Source organism: Triticum aestivum, chromosome 2B, assembly GCF_018294505.1.
Source record: "Triticum aestivum cultivar Chinese Spring chromosome 2B, IWGSC CS RefSeq v2.1, whole genome shotgun sequence".
NCBI lineage: Eukaryota > Viridiplantae > Streptophyta > Magnoliopsida > Poales > Poaceae > Triticum > Triticum aestivum.
The window spans coordinates 115,404,378-115,424,364 of NC_057798.1; the positions used below are offsets into that span (position 1 = coordinate 115,404,378).

General features: G+C 41.7%; 1 protein-coding gene across 1 annotated transcript; it reads left to right on the forward strand.

Annotated features, from left to right (window-relative positions):
* LOC123040729 (uncharacterized) lies at positions 1–3,001 on the forward strand. Its single transcript, XM_044463497.1, has 3 exons — positions 1–494; positions 889–1,195; positions 2,575–3,001. The coding sequence occupies exons 1-2, from the start codon at positions 111–113 to the stop codon at positions 1,192–1,194; spliced, it is 690 nt and encodes a 229-aa protein (XP_044319432.1). The 5' UTR covers positions 1–110; the 3' UTR covers position 1,195; positions 2,575–3,001.
* Positions 3,002–19,987: the final 16,986 nt, after the last annotated feature.

Genomic DNA, 19,987 nt, shown 5'->3' on the forward strand with positions numbered 1-19,987 from the left:
CGCTAATCCCCATTTCCCACAAACCCCTCGGCCCCTCGCTCCGCCAACCCAACCACTCCGGCTCCTCCCAGGGCGAGAAGCTTCCAGGAGCTAGGGTTTCCCGTGCCGGGATGGCCGTCGCCGACGCGGTGCTGCCCTCGCCGCCGCCGCCGCCGCAGCCCCCGCCGGCGCGGACCGTCGTCGTGCGCTTCGCCCTTGCCTGGATGCTGGCGCTCGGGCTCGTCCTCTGCGTCGCGGCGAAGGCCCTCGCCTGCCTGGGCTTCGCCACTGCGTGGGTCGCCTCCGCGGCCTCGGCTGCGAAGGTCGTGGCGCGCCGCGCCTGGGGCGAGGGCTCCGCTCCCTTCCTCTTCCTCCAGGCGCTCACGTACGGGGCTCTCAAGGTCTGCGTCTACAACTTCCTTGTGTTGCTCGCGCTTGTCGTCCTGCAGCTGTGCGCCCAGCGCGTGGCCTACGTGATTGCACTTGTATCTGGCTCCACTTCGGGATTCAAGAAGGTATCGTGCAAATTAACTCCCCGTGATTCCTCAAAAAAAAAAAAAAAACTCCCCGTGATCTTTATTCCGGTCGAATTGCAGCAGTACATAGGCCAGTGTTATGATTATGTTCTAATTAGGCTGCCATAGTACATTATGCTAGTAATTAATTTCGTAGTTCAGGCTGTCCTGATGTGTAGCAGTAGTGGTAGTAGTTCAGGCCAGGGTTATCATTATGTTCTAATTAAGTTGCCATCTAATTAATTTCGTAGTTCAGGTTATCCTGAGTAGTAGTAGTAGTAGTAGTTTTTTTTTCCATGTGTGTTCATCACTTCATTTCCATCCTGCCATTTCCGAACCATTCCATATATAATGTTCATCCGTATGGTTTTGTTCAAATTGCTGTCCTCCTCAGAGCGCCTTAGGAGCAACCAGGCCGGTGTCCGTTGCACGCTTCTTTAGGCTTCTGCGGCCCATGGTGCTTGGATTTGTCGCATACGTGGCCTTTATCCTGCTAGTGGTTGCTGGTTTTCTGGTAGCAATGATGTCGCCACATGTGGAGGGATCGATGTCTCAGGGGGAAGTGGTTGGTTCGGTGATCATGGATGTGGGGATATTTGGTTCGCATGCGACAGCTTGCTTTGTTATGATGCCAGCTCTCGTTCTTAGTTTCTGGAGGGAGTACCAGGCAGACAGGAAAGCACCATCGCAGTTCTGTTGAGGTATATATATTTATGTCCCCCTTCGCTTTGCTCCCCTGTATCTCTGAGTCATATGATATTTCTCAATTATAATGTGCATATTTTGTGTAGCCTCTTAATATCATGGAAACATCAGTGTTGTTAGTTCGCCACCATTTATCTTAACTTAGTGACTACTGGTGTTCATATTTGTTAAGATGGAGCATTGTTCTATATAAAACCAATGATGATTTTGCTATTTCCTCTGGTCATCGCATATTAGCATTCATGATAAAATTCGGACTGGCATCGATCTTAAATTGTGCAAGGTGCCAACTGATTCAGTTCTACACTTCTACTATATGCCTTTGTTATGAAGTGACGATCATAAAAATGATCGTTTCCATGTATTAGAAAAAAGGAATATTAATTGTTTACACTCCATGGTCCCCTGCAACCGTTTTATCTTTGCAGCGAGTGAGATTGTAACATTGTTTGAGAAAACTCCTGTCATTGATAATTTCCTCATTGAAACCAATGGGAGGACCCAATGTTTTCAAGCTTTGGCTATGGCATATGAGTCTACTCTTCTTAGCTGCATTTGGCAATTGTGACTGCCATGTTTCGTGACTGGTAAAAAGAAGTAAACTGTTTGATCATGTAAATAAATAACATGACGGTAAAATGTCACACTTCTAGTTCATTTAACGTTTTTTTTGAAAGATCCAGACTTGCTGGCTTCTTAGCAGAAGAGATGTTACAAAAAGGTTGATCAAGTGATCGGATTATTCGGGAGGGTTAGCTTAGCACGTAGGCTCAGTGTTTCCCTCCCGAAAGAAAACGAGCAAAAGAGATATCTCACGTAATCTCCCCGAAAGGGGGCTCAATGCTGTGTGCTCCAGCGAGTCTCCATTGTTCCATATCTCTCCATCTAGTTCATTTAACATTTATCAACTTTTATGTGGCGCTATGCCCATTGTGGCTTTGTCCACTGGTCTGTGACACAGTTTAAAGCATGCTTTTATGCTGTAGTAAAAAAAGTAAACTGTTTGATCATGTAAATAAATAACATGACAGTAAATGGACGCACATCTAGTACTTTAAGGTGGTGCTATGCGCCTATGCCACTACATTTTGGCACACATGCCTTTCAGAACAGTTAATTTCTGGGGTTGCAAGTTCGTATCATCAGTTGTGTGTTTGTTAGCACTACCAATTGAAAGGACGAGAAATATTCGAATTCTGTACTATCTCACAAGATAGAAGTTACCTCATTGCTGGAAAATGAGTGACATGGCCTTTAGATTTACAGTACTTGAAATTATACTGTTTGATACCTGGATGGTTAATGACTTAATGTTGATATGACAATGTTCCTATATGTGGTAATCTGATCAAGTATTGGGTTGGGTTATTGGCAGGCGAAGCTAAGAACAGAAGGTGTCGGAAGAATTTTGCAAGGAGCTACTGTACCCATTCTGCTGATGGTTGGAGTGATCCCAACAGATACAAGTTTTCAGGTGAAAAAGAGTCTTTGCAGACTTGCTTGTTTCTATTAGTATATGCGCCGAATCGTCATTAGCCATGAAAAGTTTTGTAGACATGCTTATTTCTGCCAGTACTAGATTGTAATCGTCAATAGCCATGAGTTTGTTGGGGCATTATGGGCGTGGCGACAATAGCCGCGCGACTCCCTTACAAGTTTGCACTAGATTATTGGTGTATGATGGTGCAATTCGTTCATGCTCCCATTGTAATACCCTACTGGAAGAAAATGCTTCCATGAGACACTGATCTGGTGATGAATTGGTATCACTGCCACCGTCGGTCTCGGGTTCTTATGTTGTATGCTCGGTAACTTTTCGCAAGTGGGTTATGTATGTTTGGGTATATATCTTAGTGGTTAGTTAGGGGTGGTGATCTACTGTACTCCTTTTTTTTTGCGGGGTAATCTACTGTACTCCTGTATACATATATATGCGCCAAGTACTTGGCGTGTATATGGACGTGGATGGGCGGTGGCGTAACGATTACCAAAGATTTGAAAGGACACTTCATGGAACAGCCAGAATATATGACTATCAAAGCAAAGCTAGATACTCCTCTCAATGAACAGAGTAGACTGAGTACGCACAGGGCCAGTGACAGCGAACTGGTCTGTGGAAACTTTTCGTAGATGGGAGGCAAAGAAAAGGAAAAGACCGAACTGGTCATGCGGCCGGGGAAGCGAGTCGTACAGCCACCCATAACCACAGGTTATCCACTGATTCTTCAACATCAGTCGGTTCGGACCTCTACTTAGTTTCATCCAAGCTTCATCTTGGTCATGGATAGATCACCCAGATTTGGGTCCATAAGCAGTGACAATCGCCCTATTAAGACTTGCTTTCGCTATGGCTCCTGTGGGTTCTGTTCCCTTAACCAAGCCACTGCCTATGAGTCGTCGTCAGAGATCACTTTTCCCTCTCACTACCCACGGGGGGTTCTTTTCACCTTTTCCTCATGGTACTACTGTTCAGCACAGCAACACAGCAGATAAAACTAGGCCATGGTGCACTGCCATGTGATGTGCCCCGCCGTTCAGATTGGTGAAGTGTTTCAGGGTTGTGACTCTCCACTGGCGCGGATCACCTTCCGAGCGGCCAGGGAGCGGGACGCCATGGCTGTACCCTGAGCTGACGGGAGGGGCTTTGTCTCGCTTGCAGCGACTGCGAGCGTCCCCTCGCCTGAAGCGACTAGACCCAGTAGCGCACGCCCTTACTTTTTGTAGTTAGTTAGTTTGTTTATTAGGCTCTGCTAAAAAAAGTTACGTTTGTTAGACTAAAAAAAGTTTGTTTGCTTTTTTTCCCCTTTTATTTTTCCTTCATATTTCTAAATATTCTAAATATACATAGTGAAAACATTCAATTCACCATTTTTTCTAAAATGTTCATGTTGCGTAAAACATGTGTTCACACAACTTTTAGAAAATGTTGATAGAATTCAAAAAACGCGTTTCATAACATTTAAAATATGTTTATGCGTTTGTAAAAAATGCTCTTGACATTTCTAAAAAATGTAACTAAAAATCATGCGTTTCAAAAATATGTTCATCACATTTATGAAAAAAAAACTGTTATACAATGTTAAAAAGTCCGTGTTTAAAGAACGTTGTGCATACAAAAGGTTTGTGACACATAAAAAAAAGCACGCGTTCAGGCACACGTCCGTGGAATTTTAAAACATATTTTACTTATTTAAATTTTAGGGTAAAAAATGTTCAGGTAGTTTAGAAAAAAATATTTCATACCATTCAAAAAATCAAGGCATATTTGAATTTATTTTTTGTTTCTTTTTAAAAAATGTATTTTGAAAAGTGTTCATCATGGATTTGAGAAATGTTTGACATGTATAAAAATATTTCACGTGTATAAGAAATATGTATAACATGTATTGAAAAATGTTGACATGTATTTGGAAAAAGGAAAAAGTAATAAATGAAAAAACCAAAGAAACTCACAGAAAACCAATGAACACCGATAAGAAAAACACAAAGAAAAAATGCAGTGAAGCTTCTAAAACCGGAATGAAGGGGCCCATAGAAGCTTCCCAAAATTGTTCTTCTCAGCTACCACTAATAGAAAACAGGGCTTTGGTACAAGCAGGGCAGGCCCATTAATCCCGGTTCACTCAAGAACCGGGACCCATGGGGGCATAGGTCCCGGTTTGTGAGGCCAGGATCGTGGGGCATTGGTCCCGGTTCGTCAGGCCCCTTTGGTCCCGGTTACAGGCATGAATCAGGACCAATGGGCCTCGCTCCTGGCCCACCACAACTGGTCCCTGTTGGTGGCTTGAACCGGGACCAAAGGTTGTCCTTTAGTCCCGGTTCCAGCCACAAACCGGGACCAATGAGATGCCTATATATATCCCTTGCCCACGAGCAGAGCAGTGGAGTGCTCTGTTTTCTTTGGGAGAGGTGTGTTGTGCTCTAACTCACCTCCTATGCACATGAGGTGTTCGATAAAATGGCCGAGCCACACTTAAGCTTTCTCCTCTCGAAGCTCCTTGTCCAAACTCTATTTTCCTCAAGATTTGTCTAGGTTAGGTTGTCCCTCCTGTCCTGTCCCCATCCTCACCGCCTTCGACCGCCCGTGCAGATCTCATCGCCGGCATCACCATGGTGAGACTCTTGTTTTTATCTTCTTTCTAAAAGAAAAAAGTTCTTACTTGTATGGTTTAGATAGATACTTGTGTAATTTTCTTACTTATTATTGTTTGTTATTATATAGTGCGATGGTTTTGGTATTCGCCTCCGTCAGTCTTCGTCCTGTCTATGATTCGGATGTGGTATATAGTATCTTTTATAACTATTTGTTTTATTTAGTGTTTATGACAATTATGCCGAGCAAAATGACATAGATTTTTTTATCTAGGAGGTATGTGAACTGGAAATTTCAACCGACCCTATTGTCGAGAGGTTAAATTTAGTTGAAGAAGAAAACAATTACTCGAAGGAAAAATTGAAAAAAAAATTGAGGAGGAGAAGATGATATTGGAGTTGCATGTTGCGGATGTCGTGATGATCACAAGATCAAGATGGATGCAATGCGCTTGAAGATTAGAAAGATTAGAAAATATGCCACTCATACTGAGGCTTGGTATCATTATGTCGTTGGATCAATTATTACCTTAGTTGTGCATTTGTTGTTGCATTGAAATGTTTTACTTAGTTTCAATGTATGGTATAATTAGATGCTCTAGAGAGCTATATGTTGTTCAATGAGAACTATGTATGTACTTTGGTTTTAATGTGATGATGAACTTCTATTAATTTGGTCACTTCTGTATTCGTGATGTTCTATAATGGTTTTTGACACACTTAATTATATATAATGCACGCAGATGAACCGGCAATAGATGTACGGTGATAGACGCACCTCCGAGTACATTAAGGGCGTGCATACTTTTCTCGGAGTGGCTGAGGCAAACAAGCAGAATGGTTTTATGTGTTGTCCATACTATATGTGGGAATACGGAGTCTTATTCTGACCGGAAAATCCTTTACAGCCACCTGCTTTATAAGGGTTTCATGCCACACTATAATGTTTGTACCAAGCACGGAGAAACATGGGTTATGATGGAAGACATCGAAGAAGAAGAGGATGATGACAACTATGTGCCCCCTGAATACGGTGATGCTGCAGTGGGGGAAGCTGAATATCAAGAGGAACCAGACGATGTGCCCGATGATGATCTTCGCCGGGTCATTGTTGATGCAAAGAGACAGTGCAAAAGTGTAAAGGAGAAGCTGAATTTCGATCACATGTTAGAGGATCACAAAAAAGGCTTGTACCCCAATTGCGAAGATGGCAACATAAAGCTTGGTACCACACTGGAATTGCTGCAGTGGAAGGCAGAGAATGGTGTACCTGACAAAGGATTTGAGAAGCTAATGAAAATATTGAAGAAGATGCTTCCAAAGGATAACGAATTGCCCGACATCACGTACGCAGCAAAGAAGGTTGTATGCCCTTTAGGATTGGAGGTGCAGAAGATACATGCATGCCCTGACGACTGCATCCTCTACCGCGGTGCGTACGAGGATTTGAACGCATGCCCGGTATGCGGTGCATTGCGGTATAAGATCAGACGAGATGACCCTGGTGATGTTGACGGCAAGCGCCCCAGGAAGAGGGTCCTGCCAATGTGATGTGGTATGCTCCTATAATACCATGGTTGAAACGTCTGTTCAAAAACAAAGAGCATGCCAAGTTAATGCGATGGCACAGAGAGGACCATAAGAAAGACGGGAAGTTGAGAGCACCCGCTGACGGGTCGCAGTGGAGAAAAATTGAGAGAAAGTACTAGGAGAACTTTGCAGGTGACGCAAGGAACGTATAATTTGGTTTAAGTGTGGATGGCATTAATCCTTTTGGGGAGCAGAACAGCAATCACAGCACCTGGCATGTGACTCTATGTATCTATAACCTTCCTCCTTGGCTGTGCATGAAGCGGAAGTTCATTATGATGCCAGTTCTCATCCAAGGCCCTAAGCAACCCGACAACAACATTGATGTGTATCTAAGGCCATTAATTGAAGAACTTTTACAGCTGTGGAATGGAAATGGTGTACGTGTGTGTGATGAGTACAAACAGTAGGAATTTGACCACATGCGTTGCTGTTTGTAACCATCAATGATTGGCCTGCTCTCTGTAAACTTTCAGGACAAACAAACAAGTGATACCACGCATGCACGCACGTACTGTTTAGATTACACCGAAAGTATATACCTGGACAAATGCAGGAAGAATGTGTACCTGGGGCATCGTCGATTTCTTCCGACCAACCATCAATGTCGAAAGAAAGGCAAGCATTTCAAAGGCGAGGAAGATCACCGGAAGAAGCCCGCCGTCCGTACCGGTGATCACATACTTGCTATGGTCAATGATTTACAGGTAATCTTTGCAAAGCGTCGCGGCGGACTATCTGTTCCGAATGACGTCGAGGGACGCGCACCCATGTGGAAGAAGAAATCTATATTTTGGGACCTACCCTACTGGAAAGACCTAGAGGTCCACTCTTTAATCGACGTGATGCATGTGACGAAGAATCTTTGCGTGAACCTGCTAGGCTTCTTGGGTGTGTATGGGAAGACAAAAGATTCACTAGACGCACGGGAGGACCAGAAACGTGTGCACGAAAAAGACGGCATGCCTCCAAAGCAGTATGAAGGTCCTGCCAGCTACGCTCTTACTAAAGAAGAGAAGAAAATCTTCTTTGAATGCCTGCTCAGTATGAAGGTCCCGTCTGGCTTCTCGTCGAATATAAAGGGAATAATGAATATGCCAGAGAAAAAGTTCCATAACCTAAAGTCTCATGACTGCCACGTGATTATGACGCAACTGCTTCCGATTGCATTGAGGGGGCTTCTATCGGAAAATGTTCGATTAGCCATTGTGAAGCTATGTTCATTCCTCAATGCATTCTCTCAGAAGGTGATCGATCCAAAAATCCTACCATGGTTAAGGAGTGATGTGGCGCAATGTCTTGTTAGTTTCGAGCTGGTGTTCCCACCATCCTTCATCAATATCATGTCGCACGTCCTAGTTCATCTAGTCGACGAGATTGTCATTCTGGGCCCTGTATTTCTACACAATATGTTCCCCTTTGAGATGTTCATGGGAGTCCTAAAGACACATGTCCGTAACCGCGCTAGGACAGAAGGAAACATCTCCATGGGCCATCAAACAGAGGATGTCATTGTGTTTTGTGTTGGCTTCATTCCTGACCTTAAGAAGATTGGTCTCCCTTAATCGCGGTATGAAGGGAGACTGAGTGGAAAAGGCACGCTAGGAGGGGACTCAACAATATGTAGGGACGAGCATTCTTGGTATCAAGCACACTACACAGTTCTACAGAATTCTACCTTGGTGACCCCGTATGTCGATGAACATAAGAACATTCTGCGCACCAAACACCCGGAGCAGTGTGACGACTGGATTACATGTGAACACATCAGGACTTTCGGAAATTGGTTGCAAACACGTCTCAGGGGTGACAACACTGTTTATGATGAGCTGTACTCGTTGGCCAGGGGACCATCTTCGACTGTATTGACTTACAAAGGGTACGAGATAAATGGGAATACATTTTACACGATCACCCAAGATCAAAGGAGCACCAACCAAAACAGTGGTGTTCGCTTTTATGCAGCAACCAAGAGGGAAAAGGACACATTATGGTTACATAGTGGACATATGGGAACTTGACTATGGACATGATTTTAAGGTCCCTTTGTTTCAGTGCAAATGGGTCAATCTGTGAGGAGGCAGGTTACAGGTAGACCCATAGTACGGAATGACAACAGTGGATCTGAACAATCTTGGATACTCAGACGAACCATTCGTCCTAACCAATGATGTGGCGCAGGTTTTCTATATGAAGGACATGTCTATCAAACCGAGAAAAAAAAGATAAGGAAGCGAATACATCATACGATGAGCCAAAGCGCCACATAGTTCTTTCAAGAAAAAGAGACATCGTGGGATTGGAGGGCAAGACAGACATGTCTGAAGATTATGAAAAGTTTCATGAAATTCCTCCCTTCAAAGTCAAGGCTGACGCAAGCACCCTGTTAAACGATGAAGATTATCCATGGTTACGGTGCAATAAGCAAAGGACACAAGCGAAGAAAAAGTGAAGACTTTCTCTCCACAACTATTATGATGATGCCTTTGATCTAGAATATCACTACAGTTACATGTGAAGAAATGAAATGCCTTTTGTAATAGATGAGTTTCCGTCCGAAACCCTAATACTTCGAAAGAGATTGTCCGTTTTGTACATGAAGTGCATCTAGTTTTTGCTGTAACCCTCTCAACTTTTTAGCACATGCTATGTGGGTGAAATGATGATACCATGCCAACTTTCAACCTTTTCAGAGTTCATTTGTAGTGCTTTTAAATTTAAGGGTCATTTAGGTGAAAAAAATCAGTAAATGCATGAAAAATACCAAATGAAGTCAGAAAGGGTGGAAAATTGATGATGTGGCTTTGAATGGTGCATTTTGAACACAAAAAAGGCTGGAGTTCAAATAAGTTCAAAAAAAATGAAATCCCTTTGTAACAGATGAGTTTTCGTCTGAAACCTTGATACTTCGAAAGAGATTGTCCATTTTGTACACGAAGAGCATCCAGTTTTTATTGTAACCCTCTCAACTTTTTAGCACATGCTATGTGGGTGAAATGATGATACCATTCCAACTTTCAACCTTTTCAAAGTTCATTTGTAGTGCTTTGCAATTTAATGGCCATTTAGCTCAAAAAATCAATAAATGCATGAAAAATACCAAATGAAGTCAGAAAGGGTTGAAAATTGATGATGTGGCTTTGAGTGGTGCATTTTGAACACAAAAAGTCTGGAGTTCAAATAAGTTCAAAAAATGAAATCCCTTTGTAACAGATGAGTTTTCGTGTGAAACCTCGATACTTCGAAAGAGATTGTCCATTTTGTACACGAAGTGCATCCAGTTTTTGCCGTAACCCTCTCAACTTTTTAGCACATGCTATGTGGGTGAAATGATGATACCATGCCAACTTTCAACCTTTTCAGAGTTCATTTGTAGTGCTTTTCAATTTAAGGGTCATTTAGCTAAAAAAATCAGTAAATGCATGAAAAATACCAAATGAAGTCAGAAATGGTTGAAAATTGATGATGTGGCTTTGAATGGTGCATTTTGAACACAAAAAAGTCTAGAGTTCAAATAAGTTCAAAAAATGAAATCCCTTTGTAACAGATGAGTTTTCGTCCGAAACCCTGATACTTCGAAAGAGATTGTCCATTTTGTGCACGAAGAGCATCCAGTTTTTACCGTAACCCTCTCAACTTTTTAGCACATGCTATGTGGGTGAAATGATGATACCATGCCAACTTTCAACCTTTTCAGAGTTCATTTGCAGTGCTTTTCAATTTCAGGGTCATTTTGCTCAAAGAATGAACTAATAGCAAAAAGAATGAAGTAATAGCAAAACAATGAACTAAATAATCAATTAAAATATTCTGTTATGATCAACTAAAACAAAACTAGAATATTCTTCAATAGCAAAAAGAATCAATTAAAACGATTTTATAAAACTCCAATAGCAAAAGGAATCAACTAAAAAGCTTTTATAAACCTCTAGTATTATTGAAACCAAAATTATATAAAATTTATGCAACTAAAATTATCAAAGTATTTTCTGTTCAAAACATTAAAAGCAAAAAGAATTTTCATAACGAATTTTTTTGTTAGAAACTTTAATAGCAAAAAGAATTATCATAAAGAATTTTTTTGTTAGAAACTAAAATAACAAAATCTGTTTTTGAATAAATGATAAAACACAGTAATATTGAATAGCAGGAAAAATAATCACTCCAAAATCTATTTTTATAGTAAAGTTAATCACAAACTAGTGATTCACACAGATTTCATAGAATTCAAATTTAAACTATTCAAATTTGAAAACTAATGGCACTAACAGAAAGTTTATAATTTTTGTGACCTAAAAGCAAAAAGAAATAAAAAATAAAGCAAAAAACAAAAGAAAATAAATAATGCAAAAACAAAAAAAACTGAAAAAAATAAATAAAAAATGCCACCTACTGGGTTACCATAGCCTGAATACGACTAGAAAACCAACCATGGGACATGACTCAGGCCCGCAGAAGGCCCACAAGCAAATGCAGTGTGTTTAGGCCCGTAGGCCTGCATTCGAGAGGAACTCGAGAGGGCAGCGGCAGTGGGGCTTATAAACCACTCTGAGCCCCTCTCAACTAGCAAGGTGGGACTAAACTTTTTGGCCGTGGGCAGCACAAGGCCTTTGGTCCCGGTTGGTAGCACCAACCGGGACGGAAGGTGTGAATTGGTACCGGTTCATGGCACCAACCGGGACCAATGCCCACCTTTTGTCCCGGTTGGTGCCATCAACCGGGACAAAAGGTCCCTGTTTCCAGCCCTTTAGGCTGCTGAAAACTGACCTTTGGTCTCGGTTGGTGGCACCAACCGGGAAAAAAGGTGGGCATTGGTCCCGGTTGGTGCCACGAACCGGGACCAAAGGTGGTTCCTATATAAGGAGACACTTAGGAGATTTTCCCCCATCCGCCATTCTTCTCTCGATCGAACGCCGCCAGGCTGCTGCGCTGCTCCTCGACGTCGTTGCCGCCCCGAGGTCGTCGTAGCCATCATCGCCCGCTCCTCGTTGCCATCGCCGCCCGCTCCTCGTCGTCGTTGCCTCGTGCCCCTGCCCTGCCCCGATGCGCCGCCCCGTGCCCCTTGCCTCGTCGCTGTCGCCCTGTGCCCCCTGCCTCGATGCCACCCGCCCCGTGGCCCTGCCCCGTCGCCGCCCCGCGCCCCCGGCCTGCCCCGACCACGCCGCACATCCCCTCCCCTTTGGTCCGGCCGACCTCCTCCTCTCTAACCTTTATATATATATATATATATGATTTTTTCTTCTTATATGTCCTGATTTTATGATTATATGCCTGTGTGTATATATGAGTACATGTCCTGATTTTTCATAATTTTTTTGTTCATATATATGATGATTTTTTTTGCATTTTTAGGAAAACGTATATATGTATGTATGTTCTTTGTGTATATGTTCATATATGCAAAAATTACATTTTTAGAAAAGTTTTATCTATGTATATTCTCTGATTTAGTGCATTTTAGGTTAGTTACATTTTTAGAAAAGTTTTATTTAGGAAGAAGGAAGAAGAAGAAAAAGTTTTGTATATGCAAAAGCTACATTTTTAGAAAAGTTTTATCTAGGAAGAAGGAAGAAGAAGAAAAAGGAGAGGAAAAAGGAAAATAAGAAGAGGAAGGAGAAGAAGAAGGAGAAGAAGAGGAGAGGAAGAAGAGGAGAAAAATAAGAAGAGAAAAAAGAAGAAAAAAAGGAGAAGAAGAAGGAATAGAGGAGAAGAAGAAAAAAAAATCCTCTATTTCTTCTTCTTCTCCTCTTTTTTGTCTTCTATTTTTTCTTCTTCTCCTCTATTCCTTCTTCTTCTCCTCTTTTTCTTCTTGTTCTTCCTCTTCTTATTTTTTATCGGGAATGAGGGCGTCGAGGATCGCCGAGCGGTCGAGGGTCGGGAACTAGGGTAGAGGGTCGAGGGTCGCCGAGAGATTGAGGGTCCCCGAGGGGTCGAGGTTCGAGGATCACTGAGGGGTCGAGGGTCGAGGGTCATTGAGGAGTCGAGAGTCATCGAGGGGTCGAGGGTCGAGATTTATCAAGAATGCCCCCATTATGGATGTGCACAAGTTGATCCATTTTTTTCCTGATCTCATCTACATAACGTTCCATATGTCATGTTGTCTTGTGTCAAAGTATTGAAGAAATCCATGGCTTCATCATTAGCCGGAAGTAACCGGGGCATGATGGTACGAAGCTCTCCAAAGTTATTCTGGAACGGAGTCCCGGATAGGATAATCCGCTTTTTTCTACGAAGTTCAGCAAAGGCCTTCCAAATAGCGATATCCGGAAGGCTATTGCTGAACTTCGAAACAAAAAGCGAATTGTCCTATCTAGGACTCCGTTCCAAAATAACTTTGGAGAACTTCGTACCATCATGCTCTTGTTACTTCCGGCTAATGATGAAGCCATGGTTTTCTTGAATCTTTTGACACTAGACAACGTATCATATAGAAGGGTAGATGAGATCAGGAAAAATATGGACCATTTTCTGCACATTTAGAATGGCGCCATTTTGTTAAATCCCTTGTTTGACATTCATGAGAGAGGCGGTCCGGATGTCGGACATCCATGAGAGAACTCCGGTAACTCTTCAACATGAGGGGGGACGTCGATCAACCCCCTCTCGCCCGACCAAACCCTAGAAGTGTCGAGGCCATCCCAAACCCTAGAAGCATTGCTGAGGCCATCCCAAACCCTAGAAGCGTCGAGGCCACCCAAATTTACCGAGTTAAAAGAGCATTGTCGTCGAGGCCACCCCAAACCCTAGAATTGTTGAGGCCACCCAAATTTACCGAGTTAAAAGAGCGTTGTCGTCGAGGCCACCCCAAACCCTAGAAGCATTGTCGAGGCCATCCCACACCGTAGAAGCGTCGAGGCCACCAATTAATATTCCTTGTTGTGATTAGCTAGCTAGGTCTATGTTTGCCACTAATATATCCATCTCTCATGTTTGTATATTAATTGCCATGTTGTAATATTTGCAGAAACTATGGATCAACAAAGAGACTTGGAAAAAGAACAGTTGTTGGGGGATATAATCTTCGGTGGAGGTGATGTCTTGTCGTTTCTCAACAACACTGATGGTCTGAAAGGAGAGGATGAAGCAGGATCCGGTGATTGAACAATGGAGGAGGAAAGTCATGATCATGATGATCATGATGACTCCGGTGATCGAATGCCGGTGGAAGAAGGAGACCGCGATGACGGCTCCGGTGGACGAATGGAGTCAGGATCAGCTATTGCAAAGTTCGGCTAGGTATATATATTAATTAAGCTTGTGTTGACTAGCTAATTGATACATTAATTGTTTTGGTATGTACATATATTAACTCTTCTTTCTTCTTTTACAGCCCTCCGGATAGAGCCAAACTTCGGTAATAAGACGAGGCCCGAATAAAAGGTTGTGCCCGGATGAAAGGTTCACAATCACAGCAATCGCGGACGATGGCTAACCGATTGAACCCACGCGGAGCAAGGATGCATTTTCTGCTCAGTGCAGAGCTATTGTTAGGGACAACATCCCGATCAGCATCTAGCTATGGAATAAGCCTAAGAAAGAAGACCCTCAAGTTTCTTATGTCGCCGATAGAGATAAAGATGATCTTTGGACCTCGCTGAAGGAAAATTTCACCCTACCGCCAGAGGAGGATCCGAATAAGCCAGTTATAGAGCCACTGGTCAAGTTGTATGCTCTTAAGAAGATGGTAGAGCTATTCACAAGGTGGAAGAAAGAGTTGAAATCAACGTTTGTCGACAAAGGGAAGACTCCAGAATTCATCGGCTGATTTGAGAAGATAAGAGATCACTGGCCTGCATTTGTGGCCTATAAGACATCAGATAAGAGTAAGAAAATGTCAGAGATAAACAAGATAATTGCTGCAAAGAAGCAGTGGCACCATTGCACGGGGTCAGTCGGCTACCTCAAATCCCGACCGTTGTGGGACAAAGCAGAGAAGGAACTGACTACTAAAGGGGTCGGACTAGCGACATTGAGCTCGCCTGACCGTTCAAGGACTTGGTTCATCGGGGTTGGGGTAACTTTGGAACCTGAAATAGGGAAGTGCTGTTGGACGGACGAGCAACTTGAAACACCCATCACGAAGCTTCAGGAAGCAATCAAGGCAGCACAGGAAGGGACGCTCATTCCCGACAGAGAGAATGACGAGCTGACTAAGGCCCTCGGGAATCCTGAGCACCCTGGATGAACACGAGGCACGCCAGGCTCTGTTGCGTGGAAGATTGGGTTTCCCAACTGATGTCTACTAGAACTACGTCGGTATTTCCCCAAAGAAGAAGGGATGATGCAGTATAGCAATGGTAGGTATTTCCCTCAGTGATGAGACCAAGGTTACCGAGCCAGTAGGAGAACCTCCTCACACCACGTAAACAACAACTGCACACAAATAACAAATACTCGCAACCCGACGTGTGATACGTCTCCAACGTATCTATAATTTTTGATTGTTCCATGCTATTATATAACCTGTTTTGAATGTTTATGGGCTTTACTAAACACTTATATATCATTTTTGGGACTAACCTATTAACCGAAGGCCCAGCCCAAATTGCTGTTTATTTTGCCTATTTCAGTGTTTCGCAGAAAAGGAATATCAAACGGAGTCCAAACGGAATGAAACCTTCGGGAGAGATCTTTTTGGAAGAAACGCAATCCAGGAGACTTGGAGTGGACGCAAGCAGCAGACGAGGAAGCCACAAGGCAGGAGGGTACGCCCTAGGGGGGTGGGCGCACCCCCACCCTCGTGGGCCCCTCGTGGCTCCCCTGACCGACTTCCTTCGCCTATATATATCTACGTACCCCGAAAACATCCAGGAGCACCACAAAACCCTATTACCACCGCCGCAACCTTCTATACCCATGAGATCCCATCTTGGAGCCTTTTCCGGCACTCCACTGGAGGGGGAACCGATCATGGAGGGCTTCTACATCAACGCCACAGCCTCTCCAATGAGTTGTGAGTAGTTTATGACAGACCTTCGGGTCCATAGTTATTAGCTAGATGGCTTCTTCTCTCTCTTTGAATCTCAATACAAAGTTCTCCTCGATCTTTTTGGAGATCTATTCGATGTAACTCTTTTTGCGGTGTGTTTGTCGAGATTCGATGAATTGTGGGTTTATGATCAAGTTTATCTATGAGAAATATTTGAATCTCCTCTGAATTCTTTTATGTATGATTGGTTATCTTTGCAAGTCTCGTCGAATTATCAGTTTGGTTTGGTCTACTAGATTGATCTTTCTTGCAATGGGAGAAGTGCTTAGCTTTGGGTTCAATCTTGTGGTGTCCTTTCCGAGTGATAGCAGGGGCAGCAAGGCACGTATTGTATTGTTGCCATCGAGGATAAAAAGATGGAGTTTATATCATATTGCTTGAGTTTATCCTTCTACATCATGTCATCTTGCCTAATGCGTTACTCTATGCTTATGAACTTAATACTCTAGATGCATGCTGGATAGCGGTTGATGTGTGGAGTAATAGTAGTAGATGCAGGCAGGAGTCGGTCTACTAATCTTGGACGTGATGCCTATATACATGATCATGCCTAGATATTCTCATAACTATGCACTTTTTTATCAATTGCTCGACAGTAATTTGTTCACCCACCGTAATACTTATGCAATCTTGAGAGAAGCCACTAGTGAAACCTATGGCCCCCGGGTCTATTTCCATCATATAAGTTTTCAATCTACTTTGTTTTGCAATCTTTAATTTCCAATCTATATCATAAAAATACCAAAAATATTTATCTTATCTTATTACTATATTAGATCTCACTTTCGCAAGTGGCCGTGAAGGGATTGACAACCCCTTTATCGCGTTGGTTGCGAGGTTCTTGTTTGTTTGTGTAGGCACGAGGGACTTGGAGTGTAGTCTCCTACTGGATTGATACCTTGGTTCTCAAAACTGAGGGAAATACTTACGCTACTTTGCTGCATCACCCTTTCCTCTTCAAGGGAAAAACCAACGCATGCTCAAGAGGTAGCAAGAAAGATTTCTAGCGCCGTTGCCGGGGAGATCTACGCACGAGTCAAGACATACCAAGTACCCATCACAAACTCTTCTCCCTTGCATTACCTTATTTGCCATTTGCCTCTTGTTTTCCTCTCCCCCACTTCACCCTTGCCGTTTTATTCGCCCTCTCTTTTCCGTTCGCCTCTTTTTTGCTCGCCTCTTCTGTGCTTGTGTGTTGGATTGCTTGTCACGGTGGCTCATAATACTAAATTGTGTGATTTTTCCAATACCAACAATAATGATTTCCTTAGCACTCCGATTGCTCCTCTTACCGATGCTGAATCTTGTGAAATTAATGCTGCCTTGTTGAATCTTGTCATGAAAGATCAATTCTCTGGCCTTCCTAGTGAAGATGCCGCTACTCATCTAAACAACTTTGTTGATTTGTGCGATATGCAAAAGAAGAAAGATGTGGATAATGGTATTGTTAAATTGAAGCTATTTCCGTTTTCACTTAGAGATCGTGCTAAAATTGGTTTTCGTCTTTGCCTAAAAATAGTATTGATCCTTGGAATAAGTGCAAAGATGCTTTTATCTCTAAGTATTTTCCTCCCGCTAAGATCATCTCTCTTAGAAATGATATTATGAATTTTAAGCAACTTGATCATGAACATGTTGCACAATCTTGGGAGAGGATGAAATTAATGATTCGCAATTTCCCTACACATGGTTTAAATTTATGGATGATCATACACATTTTTTATGCCGGATTGAATTTTTGCTTCTAGAAATCTTTTAGATTCGGCCGCGGGAGGCACTTTTATGGAAGTCACCTTAGGAGAAGCTACTAAACTCCTAGATAATATTATGGTTAATTATTCTCAATGGCACACCGAAAGATCTACTAGTAAAAAGGTTCATGTGATAGAAGAGATTAATGTTTTGAGTGGAAAGATGGATGAACTTATGAAAATGTTTGCTAATAAGAGTGTTCCTATTGATCCTAATGATATGCTTTTGTCTACTTTGATTGAGAATAATAATGAATCCATGGATGTGAATTTTGTTGGTAGGAATAATTTTGGTAACAACGCGTACAGAGGATACTTTAATCCTAAGCCGTTTCCTAGTAATTCCTCTAATAATTATGGAAATTCCTACAACAACTCTTACAGAAATTTTAATAAGATGCCCTCTTATTTTCAGAGTAGTGTTAAAGAATTTATGATTTGTCAAAAGAATTTCAATGCTTTGCTTGAATAAAAATTGCCTAAGATTGATGAATTGGCTAGGAACGTGGATAGAATTTCTCTTGATGTTGATTCTTTGAAACTTAGATCTATTCCACCAAAGCATGATATCAATGAGTCTCTCAAAGCCATGAGAATTTCCATTGATTAGTGCAAAGAAATAACCATTAGAATGCGTGCTAAGAAAGATTGCTTTGTAAGAGCGTGTTCTTCTATTTTTCATGATAATAATGATGAAGATCTAAAAGTGATTGATGTGTCCCCTATTAAATCTTTGTTTTGCAATATGAATCTTGGTAATAATGGGACTAGAGATGAGTCAACTTTAGTTAAAAGGTGTCCCAATGATTCGGAGTTTTTAGATATTAATACAAAAATTGGTAAAAGTGGGATTGAAGAGGTCAAAACTTTACATAGCAATGAACCCACTAACTTGGATTTTAAGGAATTTAATTATGATAATTGTTCTTTAATAGATTGTATTTCCTTGTTGCAATCCATGTTGAATTCTCCTCATGCTTATAGTCAAAATAAAGCTTTTACTAAACATATCATTGATGCTTTGATGCAATCATATGAAGAAAAACTTGAATTAGAAGTTTCTATCCCTAGAAAAATTTATGATGAGTCGGAACCTACTATTAAGATTAAAATTAATGATCATGAATGCTATGCTTTGTGTGATTTGGGTGCTAGTGTTTCCACAATCCCAAAAACTTTGTGTGATGTGTTAGGTTTCCGTGAATTTGATGATTACTCTTTAAACTTACACCTTGCGGATTCCACTATTAAGAAACCTATGGGAAGGATTAATGATGTTATTATTGTTGCAAGTAGAAATTATGTGCCCGTAGATTTTATTGTTCTTGATATAGATTGCAATATTTCATGTCCTATTATTCTTGGTAGACCTTTCCTTAGAATGATTGGTGCAATTATTGATATGGAAGAAGGAAATATTAGATTCCAATTCCCATTAAGGAAAGGCATGGAACACTTTCCTAGGAAGAAAATCAAATTACCTTATGAATCTATTATAAGATCCACTTATGAATTGAGTACCAAAGATAGCAATACTTAGATCTATTCTCGCTTTTATGCCTAGCTAGGGCGTTAAACGATAGCGCTTGTTGGGAGGCAACCCAATTTTATTTTTTGTTCCTTGCTTTTTGTTCCTATTTAGTAATAAATAATTCATCTAGCCTCTGGTTAGATGTGGTTTTATGTTTTAATTAGTGTTTGTGCCAAGTAGAACCTTTGGGAAGATTTGGGTGAAGTCTATATGATCTCGCTGTAAAAAACAAAAACTTTAGCGCTCACGAGATTAGCTGTCATTTTTTACTGGAGAGTGTTTTTATGTTTATTCGTTTTCCATATGATTAATAGACAAATTCCTCACGTCCACCAATTTATTTCGGAATTGTTGGAGTTATAAAAGTATTCAAAAGTTATAGATTGCTACAGACTGTTCTGTTTTGACCGATTCTGTTTTTTGTGTGTTGTTTGCTTATTTTGATGAATCTATGAGTAGTATCGGGGGGGGGGGGTATGAACCATAGAGAAGCTGGAATACAATAGGTTTAACACCAATATAAATAAAGAATGAGTTCATTATATTACCTTAAGTAGTGGTTTTTCTTTCTTGCACTAACGGAGCTTATGAGATTTTCTGTTGAGTTTTGTATTGTGAAGTTTTCAAGTTTTTGGTAAAGATTCGATGGATTATGGAATAAGAAGTGGCAAGAGCCTAAGGTTGGGGATGCCCATGGCACCCCAAGATAAATTCAAGGACAACCAAAATCCTAAGCTTGAGGATGCCCCGGAAGGCATCCCCTATTTCATCTTCGTCCATCGGTAACTTTACTTGAGGCTATATTTTTATTCACCACATGATATGTGTTTTGCTT